General features: G+C 39.0%; 1 protein-coding gene across 1 annotated transcript in view; it reads left to right on the top strand.

The window, feature by feature from the left end:
- The window catches only part of COL25A1 (collagen type XXV alpha 1 chain), a 497004-nt gene that overhangs the window by 364165 nt on the left and 112727 nt on the right, over positions 1-20112 (top strand). Inside the window, exons 8-10 of the mRNA XM_060416804.1 lie at positions 6776-6847; positions 7580-7687; positions 9182-9217. Of these exons, the coding sequence (XP_060272787.1) occupies positions 6776-6847; positions 7580-7687; positions 9182-9217 (216 nt within the window). The remainder of the gene's footprint in view (positions 1-6775; positions 6848-7579; positions 7688-9181; positions 9218-20112) is intronic.

Here is a 20112-nt window from a genome sequence, read left to right on the forward strand (position 1 = left end):
TGCAGGGAGTACAAGTTAGATTGGGGAACTAAGATCCCAAATTGATAAAGCTCTTAGAACTAATGCCTGGCACATAGTATCATATGAGTGTTGACCACTGTCATTACCATCATTATCATTATTTATTGTCTCATTATTATTAAGAAATCCCAGTACAGGATGGAGCCAATGACTTTGTTGTTGTTCAGTCACTAAGGCGTGCCCTACTCTTTGTATGCCAGACTCTCCTGTCCTTCAGTATCTCCTGGAGTTTGCTCAAATTCATGTTCATTGAGGTGGTGATGCTATGATCCAAGGACAGCAAAATATTTATTTAAAAATTGACATAATTTTAATTTTGCACTATTTCCCATCTTGTGAGGCTAGTTTGTTTTTTTCCCTGTATCCCACATCTATGCAACTCTAATTTCCTCAGGTTCAGGCAGTGATTCTTCAGGAATCCTACCTGTTTTCATGGGGGTCTCGTCTTTTGTTGATATTTCTTAGTTATATGTCCTTAGGAAACACAACACCTCCTGAAACCCCTTCTCAGGATCATATGTACCAAGGAAATCCTGTCTCAGTATGTATAGTTCAGGTAATTTTTCTTATCCTTTACACCCTCCCGTGTTGAAATTTATCCACCATCTTTCTGCGTAGTTATAAGATCCTTTGCAGTTTGTCTTCGCCTGCTTGGCATTTCAGTAGCTATAGTATTTAATGACATGACTTTGTCAATGTAGAGATTGCATTCTTCTCTTCTAACTAATTTGTAAACTCACATTTATTATTTACATATGAAAAGATAACTCCTAGAGTAACTAAGGTTAACATTTATGGTAGAACGCAATAGCACAGAACTTAGAGTACCTATAAAAACAAATATTAATATTCGGAGCCAAATATTTTATTTAACTATGGAAAGCTAGTTCTTTCCATAATTATCATAAGACAGTCTTTTTCAGCCAGCTGTAAATACTGATTTTCACAGGCTCTGATGCTCATTTTATTTGGTTGTTCAAAGAATTCTTTAGCTATTTAGCTTCATACAACTGATTTTTCTATTCAGACAGATTATACCATCTACTACAATAGGAATGATTTACCGGCAAATTTCTTTCTTTTAACTTTCCGTTATTTAGCCTTCTAAGAGTTCCTGCTGTTAAACTAAAGTAATTATTTTACCTAAATATTTTTGCATTCTATTATAATATTTCCCCATCTGGTCTCTCTTAGCTAGAAATCATTTTATCAGCTTCTAGGAATATTTGTCTTTATTTATGCTGCACACATACCCACTATTATGGTTATGCTGCAATGCATGATATGTTTTAGGTAAACAATTATGATACTATTTACATTATGGAGATACTCAGAGTTTCTCATTTTTCAGCATAACATTTATCGTTTGTTCCTAAAAATTTGCTATGAGGCCCCCTTGACCACCTTTATAATTAACATAGTTGTTAATATTTTCCTCCAGACATCTACAACCTCATAGACACTGCCCTGTGCTTACTAGTGAGCATTTATTGTTAGTGATAATGGTCATTGTTAGCCTGCTCTTACTATGGGTCATTTATTTAACGCAGTAAACAGTGGAGTCAAGTATATGTATATGCCATTTTGAGTCATCTGCCTGTTTAGAATTTTTGTTAGAAGAGTTCCTATTCTTCCTGTTTCTACAACCATTTTTTATTAATTCTATTTGTAGTTGCCTCTTCCTCTGTTCATCCCTTAAGCTGAAGTCTTTCCAAGGTTTCCTCCCTAGGTCTGGTCTCTTTACCGCCTGTCTAAGCGACTTCACATAGCCCTGTGATTTGAGATTCCTGCCTCTCTCCTGACTATTTTATGTGCGTATCCAACTGCTGCTGCTTGGCTGTCCATAAACACCGCAAATTCAGCCATCTAGGTGAATTCATCATTCAAAACCAACTACCTGCTTCTTTCTGGTATCCCCTCTGCCATCCTCCTGTTGCTCAAGGTAGCGACATAGGACTCCTCTATCTTCGGCATGTTCTCAGCGAAGCTACAAGTCTTGTGAACCTCACCTCCTTAAATCACATGAACCTATGAATTTGTGCTCCTCTAGTTCTAGAACATAGTCCCTCAACTAGACTACTGTACATTCTTAGTCACTCAGTCATGTCTGACTCTTTGCGACCCTGTGGACTGTAGCCTGCTAGGCTCCTCTGTCCGTACGATTCTCCAGGGAAGAATTCTGGAGTGGGTTGCCATTCTCTTCTCTAGAGGATCTTCCCAACCCAGAGATCAAATCCAGGTTTCCTGCATTGCAGGTGGATTCTTTACCATCTGGGCCACCAGGGAAGCCTGTAACATTTTCCTAAATGATCATCCTATCTTTGATTTTATTATGGCTCTGCCAACCCCTGACCCCTGATTCACCAGACTGGGGAGCCTTCCATGACTCTGCCAACTGAGTGTTAGGGGCACATTTTATTTCCTTTGCAGTCTCTCCGTTTCTCCATCATAATGGTTATCACTTCCTATCTTTACTGCCCACTTATTTTTCCCTATTTCCCCACAACACATTAAACCTAGTGAGCTTGGGGTCTTACTCACCATGCAATCCCCAGGGCCTAGCACAGTGAAGACTACACAGAAGGCACTCCGTAAATGCTTCTTAAATATTGCTGTGTGTTAGTCAGTTTTTCAGCTTTCTGATATTTAAACTATAAAACCAGTAGAGAGAAATGATAAACATGTAAATTTCATGATGACAAAGTCTGAATCAGAATTCCTAGATGAAGTTTCTGGCTCTATCATTGCCTTATTGCATACTTTTGACAAAACACAAAATTTTCTCAGTCTAATGTAATCACATAACACTCATCATTACTGAGTATGCAATAAAAATGACAATAGCATCATGTATTTAATGGCTTACAAGTAGTTAGCAGCATTTCTTAAGAATTATGTATTTGCCCTCCATCCCTCTGGGGCAGGCCAGCATCTTTCCTTCTAGAAGGCAATGAAGGGGGAGAGAGTTCCTCCTGTAATGGAATCTGAACCCTAGTCCTGGTTGGTTACCTTCTTCACAGAATGTGGGGAAGATTCATGAAGTTGTCGAAGTCTTTATGCCCAGGAAAATGGGTTATAAAAAGTAGTTTTATACTCTTGTATATCCAGTTTCTTAAGCACTCAAAATCTTTGGGGGTGAAAATGAGTACAAATTATTTCAGTATTTCAGCTGATTCCTGGGTTCTTTCTCCATGCTTTTCTGGAGACAGATTTTTTTTTTTTCCACACCCACTCAAACCATCTGTGTACCAGGCAAATTTTCTGAGATGTAAAACCAAGTGAAATATGTCCATTCCATTTATTTAGAAAGGACTATAAGTAATGATACTGTGGAAGAACGGTGTGTGTAATGCTTAAGGGCCCTCTCTGTGTGAACAGCTAGGGCGGCCTAGCAGTTACGGTCTCACAAAGCCTGGGTGCGCACTCGGCACCAGTGCTTTCAGACTTGCCCTCCAAGGACCTCCTGCAGGAAGTAGGGTCAGCCCAGGGTGCATGTGTGACCTGGGGGTCTCCCCTGTGAGGTCAGGCTCTTTACCACTGTCCAGTGGTAACATTTTTTATTTGTGCCAGGTTTACATTCTACCCCATATTATGTCAACATTTGCCTATTTAAAAATGTTTCAAATTACTTACCACTGGGAATTCCCTGGCAATCCAGTGGTTGGGACTCCACAGTTCTGCAGGAGGCATGGGTTCAATCCCTGGTCAGGGAACTAAGATCCTGCAAGCTCCACAACTACCCCCCCCCCAAAAAAAAAATTACCATTCATTAAAGTTGACTCTTAATGAAGAGGCACCACGTTTACTATTGTCTTTAAGCTCTCCACAGGACACTCTCATCGTGCTCTTGGTTAAGCATTATCTCAGTTTGAAAAGCACACAGTCCTAGCATATTGCAGCCCAGGCTGTGAGTTTTTTGTTAGAATTCATGAGAATTGTCCACCTGTCTCCTTTCTACTTCACTGCATGCAAGCTCCTGAAGCCCTTTTGGCTAGCTTGCTAATAAAATCTTTTAAATGTTGTTCTAAGCACCTAATTGGCAGCATGTCCACAGCTAAGATGATTGAGGAATATAAACTCAGCTTCCTCAAACAGAGATTTTCTGCTTGAGAAAAAGAGTCTGTCTGAGATGGGAATCACCTATCCACTTCTCTCTTTAGATCTTACTGGTAACTGGAAACCAAACTAAGTTCTAAAACTTAATGCTTTTTTGGTAAGCATTTAGAAAATATAATCAAACAGCAAGCTGGTCATGCTCAGATATGAGTAAAAAAAGTGACTTATTTATACATGCAAATTTCAAAACATTTGTAAGATCTACCATGTGTGCTGTTAAAAAGGTTTTTTAATTTTAAATTATTTTTGTTAGATAATCCCGTTTCAAGTGACACTATGATTTATCGCCACTAATCAAGATTCCGATCCCTCATAGACTTCTTGTTTGTATCTGTTTTTGTTCTTTGTTACATAAATATGAGGTTTATATATAAAATTCTGACTGTGTAATATAGGGCTAATGAGTCACAGATGGAAAGATGCTGGCACGTAACCATCTAATAACATTTTAAACTCATATTCCATAGTAAAACAAAAGCAAATTGTACACATCTGTTTTCCAACTTGTAGCATTGCTGAATTTGTGGAGTCTATGTTTAAAGAACTTTTACTTGAGAAGGACAAAAAGAGGCTATGGGTCACCCTGAAACTACCCAGCCACCTAATAGCCTTATCCGAAAGGGTTTGGCAAAAGCGATGTGATGTCCTCGACTTTGCCTCCTCAGAAGTCCCAGCTCTTAAAGGAAGAGAATGAAAGGCATTAGGGCTGAAGAGCTGTCTCAGACTACAAACATAATTTTATTGGCTCTCTTAAGAAAAAAGACTCCTAATAAGGGGAAATAGGGGAGAAAATATACCCAAAGTAATAAAACTTAAAAACTAGAAAATTTCTGGCTTTTTCCAAAAATATCCCTAAAATAGATTTGGGTGGGAAGTGGGGAGAGTGAGGAGTAAACGTAGGAAGGCATCTTGCAGACGCTCAAGGCCAAATATTGTCGTGGTTGTTGTTTACTTTTTGTATGGTAAACGGATTCTGCGTGGGAAAAAAAAATGGGAATACAAGCCATGGCACTGAAAAGGAAAGAGAACCCAGGCAAAATTTCTCTCTCAGACCTACCCAATTGATAAAGCCTGTGAAGACAAATGAGTACAAGCTAGTAAAGTTCAGGCCCTTCACAGCATCCCTCCCTCATTCTCCTCTGCTACGGAATTCGAAACCACTTTTCTGCTTCAAGGGGGTGTGTGAACTGTCAAGCTCTCTTGGAAAAGTTACGTGACAGAAGCGATTACTGCAGAGTGTGACCATAAATCCCCCTGACACGAAATCCGCATGTTATAAGAGACAGATTTCCATCCACCACCTCTGCAGGAATTCCTGAGACAGGAAAGACCTGAGTGAGAGTCATCATAAGATCGGAGAGAGAAATTTTCATATGTGGGTGGTAATACTATATTTTGTGAGGCATACTGCAGTTATTCGGAGGAATACGTCTGATCTGACTGCAAAATTCTGTTCACTGTTGTCCAGAAAAAGATTGAATACATGTATATCCTGAGTTGTAAACAGAATGCCAGTGGAAGGAAGTTGCAGTGTTGTGTTCGTAACAGAGTCTGTAGTTACCTCCATTCTGTACTAACATTTTATATGTAAGAGTCTACGAATCTTGAGTATATACGTGGAATCCCAGTGGACCTGAGTTCTCTAGTTGACCATTCCGTTGAAGGAATGCTTGGCTTGGGGACCTCATGTGTCTGATTTTGTTTGGGGTGTGTCAAACAAGGCAAGACTTAGAGCCGGGATGGGGTGGCTTTAGGTACATGCTTGTTTTGTGTGTCCACCGGTGGAATGTCTGTGTGACGTTTTGTGTCGTGTTGTTTTGGTGCTGTGCCCTGTCCATAGGGTCTGCCAGGCTTCCCCACAGTTGCTGCTCTGCACAGTAATCAGATCCTCACCGTCAAGGTTTGTGGTTGACACCCATGCCTGCTCAGTCAGAGCCCGCAATCAGCATAAGAGTGAGCAAGAACAGCTCAACTGGCTTGCCGAGTCCAGTCACTCCCTTTCATCCCGCACAGCAGGCCATCGGGCACCCAAGACCTCACCTCCATCAGTGAGATCAGATGTATATTAAAAAGGAGACTCTTGAGCCCCAAAGAGGGGAAGATATTGAAGTCAAAGAACGGCAGGCAAGCTCTCATAGGCTGTGCCATGCCTTAGTAGTCTGATTGTCATGCATCACCATGCTCTGTGAAAGCTTTCAGTACATCAGATAATCCTGAATACTCTGGACTTCAGGCATCAATAACGTGACAGCCGCGTTCATGCCACATTATGCTGGTTGATGAATCTGACACAAATTGAACTGGCACTTTGTCTCTGGACTTTCTGCTCGGAGTACAGGTGACTCGAGGTTACCTGCTTCTCTATATACAATGTTTAAAAAGACCCAACACCTGCAGCAAACAAAAAAAGATTCGTTTCTAACTAAAAATCTGGTTTCACGACCCCATTTCAGGGTTATGGTACTTTCAAGAAGAGCCAGAGGGTCCGATGTCAGACACAAGTACCAGTTCTGTTTTTCTGGATGGTTATTATAAGTCTAATGCGTGTATCTTTATTTCTTTCTTGGGGTCTTCTGATGCCTATTCTTCAACTCTCTCACCTCTGAACTCCAACCTTTGACCTCACCTGACTGATCAGATGGTGTTTCCTAAAATCAATCATGGGTTTCTCTCTGCTGATCAGCAGCTCATTAAACGCCGCTTGATTAAGGTAGTGCTTATTCTTGCTCAGGTTGGATTTCTCCTTTACATTCAATTTTTACTCTGTATACTGTTGCTTAACTATTTATCTTTCATGGGTGGGCTGTGGGTGGTGGGTATTTATTTTAAAATATACTAAAGCGAAATTATGTTTCATGAGCTGCATTTGTTTGAAATGTATATGAAAATACCCAAAACAAAAGGTATAGAAAGCCTATCTAATTTTTTCTTAAATGAAGAAAAAGGAAAACAGCTTAAAAATTATATCCAGTGATAGACCCAATTTCTAAGCTCTCTAGCTTTGGTAGCTTATAAATTACTTCTCAGCATGACTAGAGCCTTGTGTGTCTAATTTTATAAGTTATGAAAAAGTAGATATTTGTCCAGTTATAAATGCAGCCATTTTATTAAGCAAGGTGAATATAACCGATGCAGCATTGTTACGGATAAAGTAGTTTTCTGCCAGCTCTGATATAATGCTAACGTGCACACTACTTCCAAGAGCTGAGAGTGCTGGTTCCTGAGCTTTGATTTCAACAGTGTCTACTCAGCTCACCCAGCATGAATATTTATTTGCTTCCTGCTGCCAGGCAAATTGCCTACAGGCTTTATGTTTCTGGTTGTTCGGGTTCTTTTTATAGTATAAACGTGGATTAGATAATACAGATTTAAACTGTTGAAAAGAAGACCTGGGTCTTTATCTCTCACAGTTATTGTTGGTCTGTCCCCTTCTCTATGGCAGGGTGACCAAGGTCAGGCTGGGCCGCCAGGCCCTCCAGGCCCACCGGGCCCAAGAGGGCCACCTGGGGACACAGGGAAGGATGGCCCCCGCGGAATGCCAGGCGTGCCCGTGAGTTGCTTTTTTGGATCAGTTGTTCTTACTGGTTTTGTTTCCTTTGAAGTGCTGAGAATTGGGATGGAGTTGGGAATGCGGAGTGGAGGAGGTCAGGTGAGTGGAGTGGGTTGAGGGAACTGGGATGATAGGAAAGTCATCGATCAGAGAGGGCACTGCCAACAGGATTCTGCTCCACACTCAACCCACTGGGCACCCATGCAAATCGCAGGAGAGGCCTGGAAGCAGCGACTGCCCCGGTGTTCAGGTAAGCCTCCAGAAGCCTGTGGGTAGAGATGCCTGATCACGTGCACCCTGACTGCCACAGAGGACCTTAAGACCTTTGGTTTAAATGGAAGACTGGCCTGAAAAATTAGGTGGGAGATTGGTAACATCCCAAAGGACCAGCACAGAGACAATAAAGTCCTGTGCAATTTACAGAAAGTTAAAGAGGTAAATCATCCTAACGTTTAATCCCTTACAGGTAATTGCTAGTAAAACAGTGAAATTAATGGTTAAAACAACAGCATTTACGATTTGAGTACCCTTTGTCCTTTGTATGTGAGGCTCATGAATAGAAATGACTTAGCCATCTCAACACTTTTTGATCTAAGTACTAATTTACTAAGTACTTACTTAGATTGGTGAAGTGTCAATAATAGAGTAACACAAGACATCAGATAAATGATTTAGTTTTGTAGAGGCGAGTCAGTGATTTAAAGAAATACATGGAAAAGGTCAAAAGTTTGTCCACTTATGACTTTTGGACCAGAAGTTCAGGTTTATTGCTGAATTAAACTATTTATAACTTATTTTCATTAGTGTTTTCATAGTATGAAGGTAATAATAAAATATTCACCCACAAAATAGAAAAAATTGAAAATAAAGGTAACCAAAAAAGAAAAAAATCTGCCATAGTCATTAATGTTTGGCATATTTAATTTTTATATTCACATATTCATGTATGTGTTAAGTGACTTGTTTTTTAAAGAATATAGGGTACCTTAAACCTTTTCTGAGACAACCCCCTCTCCAAAAGCTGTGATAAATTTGTCTTATGAATGAAGTTGACTTTCAGCATAATTTTCTGGTTGTTAGGACTGCTTTCACTGGACCATCAGAGGTAGAGGTTTCATCTTAAAACTTGTCTTTTAAGGTCTCACTTTTTCTCAGGATGAAACCCCAAAAGATAGAGAAAGCCATAGCTGCTTTACAATATAATCACTCCTACTAGTTTTATTTAGAAGACCTTCTTGGCATAGTTCTTAAATTTCTGCAGTAAGTAACATAGAGTCATCATATTAAATCTTAAAATGTTTATAAAATCCATTTGAAGAAACAACATCAGTACTCTTTAAATTTCATTATGTTTGCATTCCTCTCTTTAGCCTGAGAAGTATGTATTTACATTCTCAATCCCCAGTGGATATTGTGAAAAAGAAAAAAAAAAAAGATTGAAATTGGTTTGTACTGTTTACGGCATTAGTAAAATTATCATTATTCTTTTTTAAGGGTGAACCAGGGAAACCAGGAGAACAAGGCTTGATGGCAAGTATCTGAATTTATCTTTTCCTATGTTGAAAAGAATGCAAAGACAAGTTACTCAAAGCTGTGGTCAATACTGTGTGTAACAAATGTATCTATTGTATAACCTGTAACAAAAAAAGGGTAAGAATTAGTAAAAGCTAAAAAACTGATAGTGATAACTGAGTCACTTTGCAGTACACCTGAAGCTAACACATTTTAAGATAACTATAGTTCAATTTTTTTTTTAATGGTAAATGTGTGTGTGTGTGTGTGTGTGTGTGTGTGTGTGTGCGCGCACGCGCATGCGCTCGCTTAGTTACGTCCAACTCTTTGCAACGCCGTGGACTGTAACCCACCAGGCTCCTCTGTCCATGGGATTTCTCAGGCAGGAATGCTGGAGTGGGTTGCCATTTCCTCCTCCAGGAGACCTTCCCACCCCAGGAATTGAACTTGCAGCTCCTGTGTCTCCTGCATTGCAGGTGGAATCTTTCCCCACTGAGTCCCTGGGGAGGCCCTGGACTCCTTTAAAATAAACAAGCAAAAAAAGTGATCGGCTCTGTCCATCACATGGGAAGGACAGCGTGAAATCACATCTGCAGAACTGATACAGGGGGAAAAAAAGAGGGAGATTCCAGGTGAAGCCAGTGACAAAGAACACTGAGGAAGACTTCTATAAGAGAGATGAAATTCAGGGATATGCCTATTAAACAGAAATGAGATGTCAAAAGAACCAGGTGTGACTTCCCATGAATTAGTAGGGCAAACCTTCCACGGAGATTCAAGGGGGTTTTCTTTTGTTGAAGAGAGAGAGCAGTTGTGCCTTTTTGACCCACCCCCCCAAATTGATAATAAAACAGTAAAGTTAATGGTTAAAACATCAGCAGTTATGGTGTGAATATCATTTGTGCTTCCACCCAGAAACAATTGTGCCTTCCTGATTTCTGACATTAAAAAAGATCATGAAATGATTCATCTTGAACTTGCCCGTGTAGACACGTGGGTCCCAGCTCCTCAGGTTTGTTTATCCTTTGCCAGAGATAAAGAATTTGGGGCAGCTTGCTGAGCCCCAAAGAGTAGAATTCCTTCAACCTGCCTCTTCCTGTCTCTTCCTGCCTCTCTCTCTCTGGAGTCGCCTCTCTGACCTACTTGGTGACATACGCAATATTGGGGGACACAGGGTTATGGTCTAGTAACACAAATTCCAGAGGACGGTAATGTGTCACACTCGCTCTGGATACAGTGATGACAATCAACTTGATCACGTCCATTCCACACGATGTGTGGCATGCAGCCTGCAGATGTTCAGGATATAAAATCTATTAAAAAAAAAAAAAAAAGCTGAGTCGTAGTGAATGCGCAGAAAAACACTAGTTGGCCAGTAATTAAAACAAATGTGTGCATAGGCTAAAGGTCAAAGGCTTCCCCCTGCACAGGATGCCTTTAGCAGCCCTCCTGGGAAGACACTCAGCAAGCTGTAGTCCTAGCTGTCGTGGACTTGTCTTCAGAACGTCACTGATGAAGTGGAAGCATCCTGGGACCACATCTGACTCACTTTCTGGAAATTCTCTGTTCCTGACCTATGGTATCGAGATAGATATATTTGATATGGATGATCAGGAAGAGGGTGCCATTGTGGATTCTTTTTTAAAAACAAGTAAAATGAAAGAAAAGCAACAGCGTATGTGAAAATTAAACAAAACATGTGTCATCTGCAGTAACTTTGCATACAAGTGCAGCATTAGCTCTCAGGATTATAGGATCACAGAAGGTGAAGGATCTTTGGAAATCTTTAAGCATTTGAATGCACCTGTAATTTTTATCATGGATAATGCTCAAAACATTTCACTCCCATACACTCTTATATCAAAGGTTACTTGGGATTCTCAGGAGCCCAGGTATGCAGAGTCAACTCAGATTTTTATCATTGCCAGTGATAAATGGTTTTCTACCCCAATGTCCAAAGCAGCACCGTAATATATAAAGTTCTAAAATAAAAGTGGCTGTTTTTAAAATTATAATCTTATCTTCTCTAAATTCATATATGTGCTCTGTGATACACTTTGGGAAGAACAACTTAATCCCAGTTCCCTACTCTTCCTAGCTTAATGTCATTAAGTATAAATGTCTCATCTAGTCCTAAATGAATTATATCATTGTCTTAATTTGCTCCAATTTCCCATTTCATATAGCTACTTTTCAGATAAAGGTGATCCTTGGATATTTTTTCTCAACTTTTTTTTCTTTTTAAACTATTCAGATTTAGTTCATACTCTCATTTTTGAAAATGCGGCTAAGAAATTCAGTTGAAATCACAAATGTTCGAAGGATGTGTATAATACAGTGATCTCATAAAGTGCATTGCACAGTTCTTAACAATGTAAAATTCTTCTTTTAAAGAAAACTTGTATAATATATATTTTTTAAAGTAGATAAATATACATCTCAATGAATCTTCACAATGTACATAACTGTGTAACCACAAACCAGATCAAGAAATAGAATGTCTCATATCCTAGAAACCTGCCGAGCTTCCCTCACCATCCCCCTCTTCTGCCTTCTGCCGACATAGATTAATTTTGCCTGCATTTGAATTTTATAGTAATAGAATCCTACAATATGTAACTTTTGTGTCTGGATTCTTTCATCCGGCGTTATATTTGTGAGATCATCCACCTCTATTTTAATAGTCTTCACAGCTGGTTACAAAAAAAAAAAATTAAGAGGAAGAACCTTACTTCCTTAACTTCCCTGTTACAACTACATCACTCAAATAGCAGTAAATGAATGAATAGTCTGTCTGACCTTGGGCAAGTCACTTAACCTCTCAATTTTTCATCTGTAAAGAAAGGATAATAATACCCTCTCCACCTCCCTTATGAGGTTGCCAAAGACAAATGCAATAAATTAGGAGAAAGCACTTTAAAATATATAATGAAGAATTGTATGAGTATGTTATTATTATTATCACTCAATTGTTCCCTCTAGAGTAAATTACAGGTGAACATGGATTTATATAACAGATGTATTCCTGTAAAATTCTATATGAATCAGATTTTCATAAATCAACATAGCTTAAATATACTGGGAAATTTTGCTATTTAAGGCAATCCTATTCAGAGTCTTTTTGTAAAGGAACATAATCCCCTAATTCTTCTTCCCAGAAAACCAAATTTTTATATATTATTTGCTTAAAGAGAAATATTTCTATTTTTAAAGAAATCACTATTTATGTTTGTTAACTTAAATAGCACCTGGGTATTTTAACCTATCTCAAAGAAGAGATACTAAAAATATAATAGCAGCTTTCACGAGGAGAAAATTTTCTTTAGAAATTTTCTTTGTCTTTCAAATATTACATGTAGGGTATGGGGAGCAGTGAGTGTGTTTTGACTCAAAGTCTGGTAAAAAGAAAAGTACATCATGCCAGTAATTCTGACCTCAGAACAACTTGAAGAGTGTATGGCTGTAGTCTGTGACCCTTTTTGCTGATCTATAAAATGTAGGCAATGATTTCTATTCTACCCTTCTCACTGGGATATGGTAAGAAGCAAGTGAAATAATAAAAAATATGAAAATGCTTTATGGAACAAAAACTTGCCATAAGTGAGAAGTATTGCTGTTAAGACAAAAATGTCAGATGCCGTAACTTCTCTTGCAGAAAGCCCACTCGATGAGCCCTAAAGGCTAACAACAGTGTGATTATAGCGTTCAATTAGAGTGTGTCAAATACTGAGACTGATAATGCACCTTATGCCTTTTGTCTTACTTGTTGCGGCCATTGTTTTTGGCCTTCTCTTACGTGTCACATCTTACATCATCAGCTTTTCATAACACACCACCAGTTCAACCAAGGGAAGATAAAAAATGCCACTGCTCTCGTCTTTTCCATAGTATGCTAAACCCACTACATCTGTTGGGTTCTATCATGGGAGAGTGTTTGCTTACATGAGGATCTTGAGAGGCTCTATAGAATTTTTGAAAAGTTTAAGTATCTCTGATGATGAAATGGAAAAATACTAGGAATGATCTAAAATTATCTCTTATAAAACTGTTTATGAGTGTGTCAGGTGGGGAATTAGTTTTTGTAATCCAGGCTATATATTTTATATTGCAAAAATAATCATCTGAAGATTAACAGCATCTCTGATAGAATAAAAGAGAAGTCCTGCCTGTCAAGCAGTTCCACATTTATTTAGCCCTGCTGTGCATCTATTCCATAAATAAGGCCTTCAGGTTTTCCGAGAAGTTCTAGAGGAGATTTTAAAAGGCAGAATCTTAAGCTAAAATAAACTGGACCCTATTTAAATAAGGAGAAAAATCACTCTGGCTTGTACAACTAGACTCAAGAATCAAACCAAGAACTGACCACAGCTGGGAATGCTAAATTTCTGAACCCCAGGACAAGTTCTCTTTATTTTTCAGTTCTTTAGAAATTTGAATAGTATTGAAGTAGTATTTTTGAAGGTGTCTTTCCCTTTGATATTCTTACAGTTTCTTTCTTTGACAGAAGTAGAAGTTCTCAAAAACATAAAAGATAAATGATGTATATTCAATATACCAACTTGTCCCAGTTTTGGAGTTTTTAAAAATATTTATTTATTTATTTGGCTGCACTGGGTCTTAGTTTCAGCTTGTAAACTCTTAGTTGCAACATGTGGGACCTAGTTCCCAGACCAGGAATCAAACCTGCGACGCCTGCATTGGGAGGTCAGAGTCTTAGCCGTTGGACCACCAGGGAAGTCCTTGGAAATTATTTTTTTGTCCAAAGTATCTATAACCATATCGAGACCATATCCCTTTCCCTACACTGAACTCTTACTTCCTCTCCCTCTCGCTATACAAACTCCATAATGGATCCATTCATCTCTTTATGAATTATAAGAGTACTTACAGTGTCATTCATTGGGGCCCAGGTGGTGTCTGAGAGTTTAAAACTCAGAAATTGTTTTTTCTGTTATTGTTCCTTAAATTGGAATTTATATCATATCCAAAAATGTATAGATATTTTTTAGTTTATTTTTGTTTTGTCTGCAAACACGTTTAATATATTTGGGTCAAGTGAATACAATGTATTTCATAGTAGCTAATAACATAAGCATAAATCATTGCTTCTGCTTCCTTGAAGATAAATGGAATCAACCAATATGTGAAGATTTACTTTAAACACATTTAGTTATAATGTACTGCTATGCCACAGATTTGATAAAAACTTATTCTATTACTTAGTTGTACTTTGCTCTCTCAGCCTTACTAATCTGCAGGATGTAGACATCAGACACAGCAGCAGGATTCCCTTCATGATTTGAATCTGGTGGAGCAAGTGAAAGTGTGAAAGTGATAGGTGCCCAGTCATGTCCAACTCTTTGCGACCCTGTGGACTGTAGCCCACCAAGCTCCTCTATCTATGGAATTCCCCAGGCAAGAATACTAGAGTGGGTAGTCTTTCCCTTCTCCAGGGGATCTTCCCAACCCAGGGATCAAACTGGGGTCTCCCACATTGTAGGCAGATTCTTTACCATCTGAGCTACCAGGGAAGCCCCTGATGGAGCAAACAAGCCTTCAAATCACAAATAACCAAAATGACCTAAGTCATCTTAGGGTGTTTAGTTATTAGACTAGATTTAACAGTGAAATTTTTTTTTGATAAAACTACGTTACTTCAGTTATGCACACTGCCTGCTGTGATGCCTTAGCAACCATTCTAAAGCTTTATTATCTTCAGTTAATTTAACTGCCCACGAAATACATGTAAATGCCACACCAACAGAGCTCTTCTGACCTCTGGTGCTTTTTTCTAGAGCCCGTAATATTTGGTTTTCCAAATGGGCCAAGGCCTGCTCCCTTGCTCTCTCACATGTACCTAATACCCAAATCTCTACTAGACTCCAGCTCTCACATGTAGATATTTGGAATGCTCACAGGGTCAAACTCCACCCACATGCTTCAAAATACCCACCTCTTTGCCCCATTATTATAGTGCACAGCAGTGGTATGGCTCACCCTCAGAAGAACAGACCTGGGAAGAAGGCGACCCACAGTCCCTGAAGTGAGCTCCAGTTATTGGGGTGGAGGATTCCAGGGCCACAGGTACCCAGAGCACAGTCCAAGGTCAAGGAGTGGGCTACCAAAGGAGGAGGAGTGTAGCCAGGAAAGAGATCCCTAAAGCAAGGGCCCCAGTGCGAGAACCCCCTTGCCCAGGGTGAGGGCAATACCAAGGCTGTGCACCGGAATGGACTCTTAAAAAAACAGCCTTCTGCTTTGGTCGGTCACTTCCTTTGAGAAAACTTCACACACACTCACAGATATTCAGTTTCTCTAAGCTAAGTTAGAATCTGTCTGCTGCCCTCCTCCACATTTATCACATCACATATAATATAACTGTGTTTGGAGCTTAGTGTATTCAATAAACCGAGTGACTGAATGGTATGAATTGATGAGTCAATAAATCAAGTACCAATGCAAGGAAATCCTATTTAGATTTTTCTTTTATCCAGTGTCATAGCACACCAGGAGTAGGATTAGGCAGGATAAATACAACTACAAAACTACTTTTTCTTCTGCGTCATTGTATATTCATTCATGTATTATAGGTAATTTGAAATATGAATGTTCACGAATAGGCATGGTGTAACTAAAAGACTGATTTTCATGAGGAGAGTGAAATAATAACTCACAATTTTTTAGTCACACTCGATGAGTATGTTTTAAGTAGAGCATAAATGATTTAGAAGAAATCTTAGGAATCATCTAGTTGATGACTTTAAAGATAAAGAAACAGCATCAGAATGAATAATAACATGATCAGGCTCACACACAAAGCAGTTCATGGCAGAAGCAGGGTCGAATCCAGTTCACTTGATTGCAGTCTTATGCATTTTACACCCTAGAGCTCGTAGGTCTCCGCTTTCTAATATAGTTGCCACTAGCCACGTGTGGCCATTTAAACTGCAATTAAAATTAAATGGGCTTCCCTGGTGACTCAGAGTTTAAAGCGTCTGCCTGCAATGGGGGAGACCGGGATTCGATTCCTGGGTCGGGAAGATCCCCTGGAGAAGGAAATGGCAACCCACTCCAGTACTCTTGCCTGGAGAATCCCATGGACGGAGGAGCCTGGTAGGCTACAATCCATGGGGTCGCAAAAAGTCAGACACGACTGAATGACTTCACTTCACTTCGAATTTAAAGTTCAGTTCCTAATAACTGTACTAACCGCATGTCAAGTGCTCATTCACCGCATGTGATTACTAGCTACCATACTGGGTTGAGCAATAGAGACTGTTTCCATTATTCCAGAAAGTTCTGTTGGACAGGACTGGTCTAGATAGAAAACAGATCTGAACAGCAGATGAGTATATATTAGGGTCCTAAATTTAAGTCTTCCTTCTGCTGGTTGTGGCATATTTAAATTTTAGCAGTTAGTGTTTTTTAGCATTGTTGATTTAACATGGGAAAAGCACTTACACGTTCCTCCTTAGAAATATTTTTTCCTGAGCATAGTATCGGGTGATAGGCCTTCATAAACCATAAATTTGCTGCCTTTATGGTACACTGGGGAAGTATGCTTAATCATAGAGGGCAGAGGAAGCCTGTTAATTTTTCTTTCTTTCCGGATCATTTCCATTTTGGATGTAGCACTGAGAAACAATTTATTAAATATTTAGAAAGGATAAAGTGAGCTAATTTCAGCCCTGGATATCTGGTAGGAGGTGATAGATTCTCTGTTTGGGGATCTAATCAGAGCATAGTTTCTCAAATACCTAGATCTGTCTTAGATCTGTTGGCCGTAGTTAATGTTCAATTTTTAGTCTTGGGTCCTGGTTTCGTCAAGTAGTAAGAAAAATGTATAGCTTCTTTAATTTCCTGAGCGTTAAGAGACCTCCCTTAAAGAGGTTGGAACTTCAAGATTTTGAGAAAAACCAACAAATGAATCATCTGGGTTTAATATTTTTCCCCAAAAGTCAGCACATGAGATAGAGAAGTCAAAAAGAATTTATTCTTTAAAAAAATTAATTACTGCATTTAAAACTTTTTTCATCAAATATTCATAAATTAAAATATAGTAACATGTCATCTTCACAGATGTATAGAATGGACTTTTGGACTCTGAGGGAGAGGGAGAGGGTGGGGTGATTTGGGAGAATGGCACTGAAACATGTATACTATCATGTAAGAAACGAATCGCCAGCCTATGTTCGATACAGGATACAGGATGCTTGGGGCTGGTGCATGGGGATGATCCAGAGAGATGATATGGGGTGGGAGGTGGGAGGGGGTTTCAGGATTGGGAGCTCATGTACACCCGTGGCTGATTCATGTTGATGTATAGCAAAACCAATACAGTATTGTAAAGTAAAATAAAGTAAAAATTAAAATTAAAAAAATATATATGTATAGTAACATGTCATCTTATAGACAGGCTCTAAAGGAGACCTGTTTTAGAGAAACTTCTTCAACCAATAGAAATTATGGAGTGATATTATTGAAGGGAAAAAATCCCAGATACTTGAACAGAAACAACTGCCTCAAAACTGAGGACTTTAAGGAGAAAAATAGAATGTCTAACTTCCCATAAGAAGAGCTTCAGTTCAGTTCAGTTGCTCAGTCGTGTCCAACTCTTTGTGACCCCATGGACTACAGCATACCAGGCTTCCCTGTCCATCAGCAGCTCCCGGAGCTTGCTCAAACTCATGTCCATCGAGTCGGTGATACCATCCAACCATCTCATCCTCTGTCTGCTCCTGCCTTTAATCTTTCCCAGCATCAGGGTCTTTTCTAATGAGTCAGTTCTTCACATCAGCTGGCCAAAGTATTAGAGCTTGTCCACATATTTTCTAAATAGGTAATGATGGATGAATCACCGTAGTGTTTTGATTCTAAGTACTACTGTGAGGCAACCATTTTTATTTCAAAATATTGTTTATATATACTGGGAGAGTTTTGCTTTTTTAGTCTGATTAAAAGTTTTAGACAGCCATCTATTAAAAAACAACAACAACAACAACACCAAGCTCTTTCCAATGATAAGAAGGAAGATAGCTAGACTTGTAAAACAATGGTGGAAGTTTGGGTAAATGAAACTTAGTAATTTTCGTATTTACTAATTCATTGTTTCAATGCAGTCAATAATGATTTATTTGCTAGGAACTGACCTAGGTGCTGAGGATGTAAAATATATGACCTGAAGAATTTGCTTCCTAGTCAAGTAGATTTTATAAATATGTAAATATATTAAAATTTGGCCAGTTAAAATGTGCTTGAGAAACACGGAGGACAAAAACAGGCTCTGTCTGGATGAACTGGAGAAGGTTCACAGAGGAAGTGAGTGTAGGTTGCTGAGCCTCAAAGAATGATGAAGACCTTTACATGAAGGCTTCATGTATGGATGACTTGGTGTGACTGAAGAGGGCATCCATGGAGGACTCAAAACAAAAATGAGACTCTCTCAGCTCAGCTCTGTCCCACTCTTGGTTTGTTTATTCTGTGTTCCTTCTTACCCAGTTCATCTGAATCATTGGCTTTTGTACTGAAAACATATCAGCACACGTTATATTCTAAACATTTCCCCAAAGTTTCTAGTTTGGCATTTCCACACACTTAAGCCATGAAATCTGAATCTTGTAAAACATCACTTGAATTATACTCCAGACTCCCATATAATAGTGGCTAGAGTTTATGTTTCTTGACCCTCTCTCATCAGACATCCAAGCAGAACACGGAATGTTATAAAAGTACATCTTACATGAATCCCTCTTAAGTAAGACAAGCTTCTATTATTTACTTCAAATTTCTTCTTACTCTTTATAACCAGTTTTTTGTATCTTCTGATCTTGTGACCAGGTTAATAGCTTTCACAAAGTTATAATTAAAGTCCGTTGCAGCAAACTCTTGAGAAAGTCTGATATTAACATTTTATGACTCCAATAAGTTAGATTATATGTTATCATTTTTCCCATGGAAACAGACTTTTAAAAGTATTTTCTTCATTTTGCCTAACTTTTATTAAATCATGGAACAATTCTTAACTCAAAAAAGAAATAATTTTAAGTGGCTTAATAGATTGGGGCTTTTATTCTTTCCTTCACAGATGGACCACCTCTCTTTCGTTCCCTTTGTTTTTTATTACAGAAGCTGGTTGTATATTCTTGCATCCAGGAATGACCAGCAGCTTTCAGAGCTTCAGTTTTACTGTTAGCCATCAGGGACAGAGCAGGAACTATGTCCGCCCCCTGCTCACACAGAACATCATTTCCTAATAGCAGGCAACCAGAAGTTGCCTTAAAACACCTCTCAAGAGGCATCCTAAAGCACATCATTTAGAAACTCTACATCCTGTTTAAGTAATTAATACCTCGATCAAATTTGTGCTAGCATCAGTAGTGTCAGAAAAATTCATTAATTTTTTCTATTCCATGATCTTTCAAACAAAAGACTTTTTAATTAAAAAAATGATATTTTTACAAGCTGGAAAGTGAAGCCAATGCGTAATAGCTATAGAAATATCCATTTCTTAACTGCCTGCTTTGAAGATTACCATGGGTTGATAATTCTACCTACTCTGCATGATGGCTTTCTGAAGTGCATTAGAGACCTTAGACCTACATTCACATCCATGACAGCCTCTGAACGAACGAGACCACATAGCCAAAATCCAGTTGTGGTTTTGCTTTGCTTTGCAGTTTTAATGTAGAAACTATGAATTGAATTACTCTACTCACTCTTGCACTTAGAGGTAATCTAGAGGCTATGGAGGAGCCTCGTAGGCTGCAGTCCATAGGATCGCGAAGAGTTGGACACGACTGAGCGATTTCACTTTCACTTTTCACTTTCATGCATTGGCGAAGGAAATGGCAACCCATTCCAATGTTCTTGCCTGGAGAATCCCAGGGACAGGGGAGCCTGGTGGGCTGCCGTCTATG

Source organism: Ovis aries, chromosome 6, assembly GCF_016772045.2.
Source record: "Ovis aries strain OAR_USU_Benz2616 breed Rambouillet chromosome 6, ARS-UI_Ramb_v3.0, whole genome shotgun sequence".
Classification (NCBI taxonomy): Eukaryota; Metazoa; Chordata; class Mammalia; order Artiodactyla; family Bovidae; genus Ovis; species Ovis aries.